The 614-nt window shown below is 73.0% G+C and overlaps 1 protein-coding gene across 1 annotated transcript in view; it reads left to right on the top strand.

Moving 5' to 3' along the window:
* Window positions 1-6: 6 nt before the first annotated feature.
* Fgf10 (fibroblast growth factor 10) overlaps window positions 7-614 on the top strand; it is an 84145-nt gene continuing 83537 nt past the window's right edge. Inside the window, exon 1 of the mRNA XM_004647297.2 lies at window positions 7-492. Within this exon, the coding sequence (XP_004647354.1) occupies window positions 117-492 (376 nt within the window). The 5' untranslated portion in view covers window positions 7-116. The remainder of the gene's footprint in view (window positions 493-614) is intronic.

The following is a 614-nucleotide window of genomic DNA, read 5'->3' on the forward strand; positions in this document are numbered from 1 at the left end:
GAGGGGGCCGAGCAGCGGTCAGCACCGCCGGCCGGCGCCGCGCCGGGCCCCGGGTCGCGCCCTTCCAGCATGTGCCTGCTGAGGAGCCCGATCCCCGCGCGCAGCGTGTCAGGACAATGTGGCAATGGAGACTGGCACCCTGCGCCTCCGCCTCGCCCCACCTGCCCGGCTGCTGCTGCTGCTTCCTGCTGCTGATGCTGGTGTCCTCCGTCCCCGTCACCTGCCGCGCCCTCGGCCCGGCCGCGGTGTCGCCGGAGGCCGCCAACGCCTCCTCCTCCTCCTCCGCCTCGTCCTCCTCCTCCTCCTCCTCCTCGTCGTCCTCCTCCTCCTCCTCCTTCTCCCCCCATGCCAGCGCGGGGCGGCACGTGCGGAGCTACAACCACCTCCAGGGCGACGTGCGCTGGCGGAAGCTGTTCTCCTTCACCAAGTACTTTCTGCGGATCGAGAGGAACGGCAAGGTCGGCGGCACGAAGAAGGAGAACTGCCCGTACAGTGAGTAACGCGCCCCTGCGCCGGCGCCCGCCCGGGAATCTCTTCCAGACGCGCCCGGCCGAGCGCCTCCGTCCCGGCCCGCGCGGCTCTCGGCGCGCCGCCTGCGCTGGGTCGCCCTCCGG

Source organism: Octodon degus, unplaced genomic scaffold (assembly GCF_000260255.1).
Source record: "Octodon degus isolate 3935 unplaced genomic scaffold, OctDeg1.0 scaffold00299, whole genome shotgun sequence".
Taxonomy (NCBI): Eukaryota; Metazoa; Chordata; class Mammalia; order Rodentia; family Octodontidae; genus Octodon; species Octodon degus.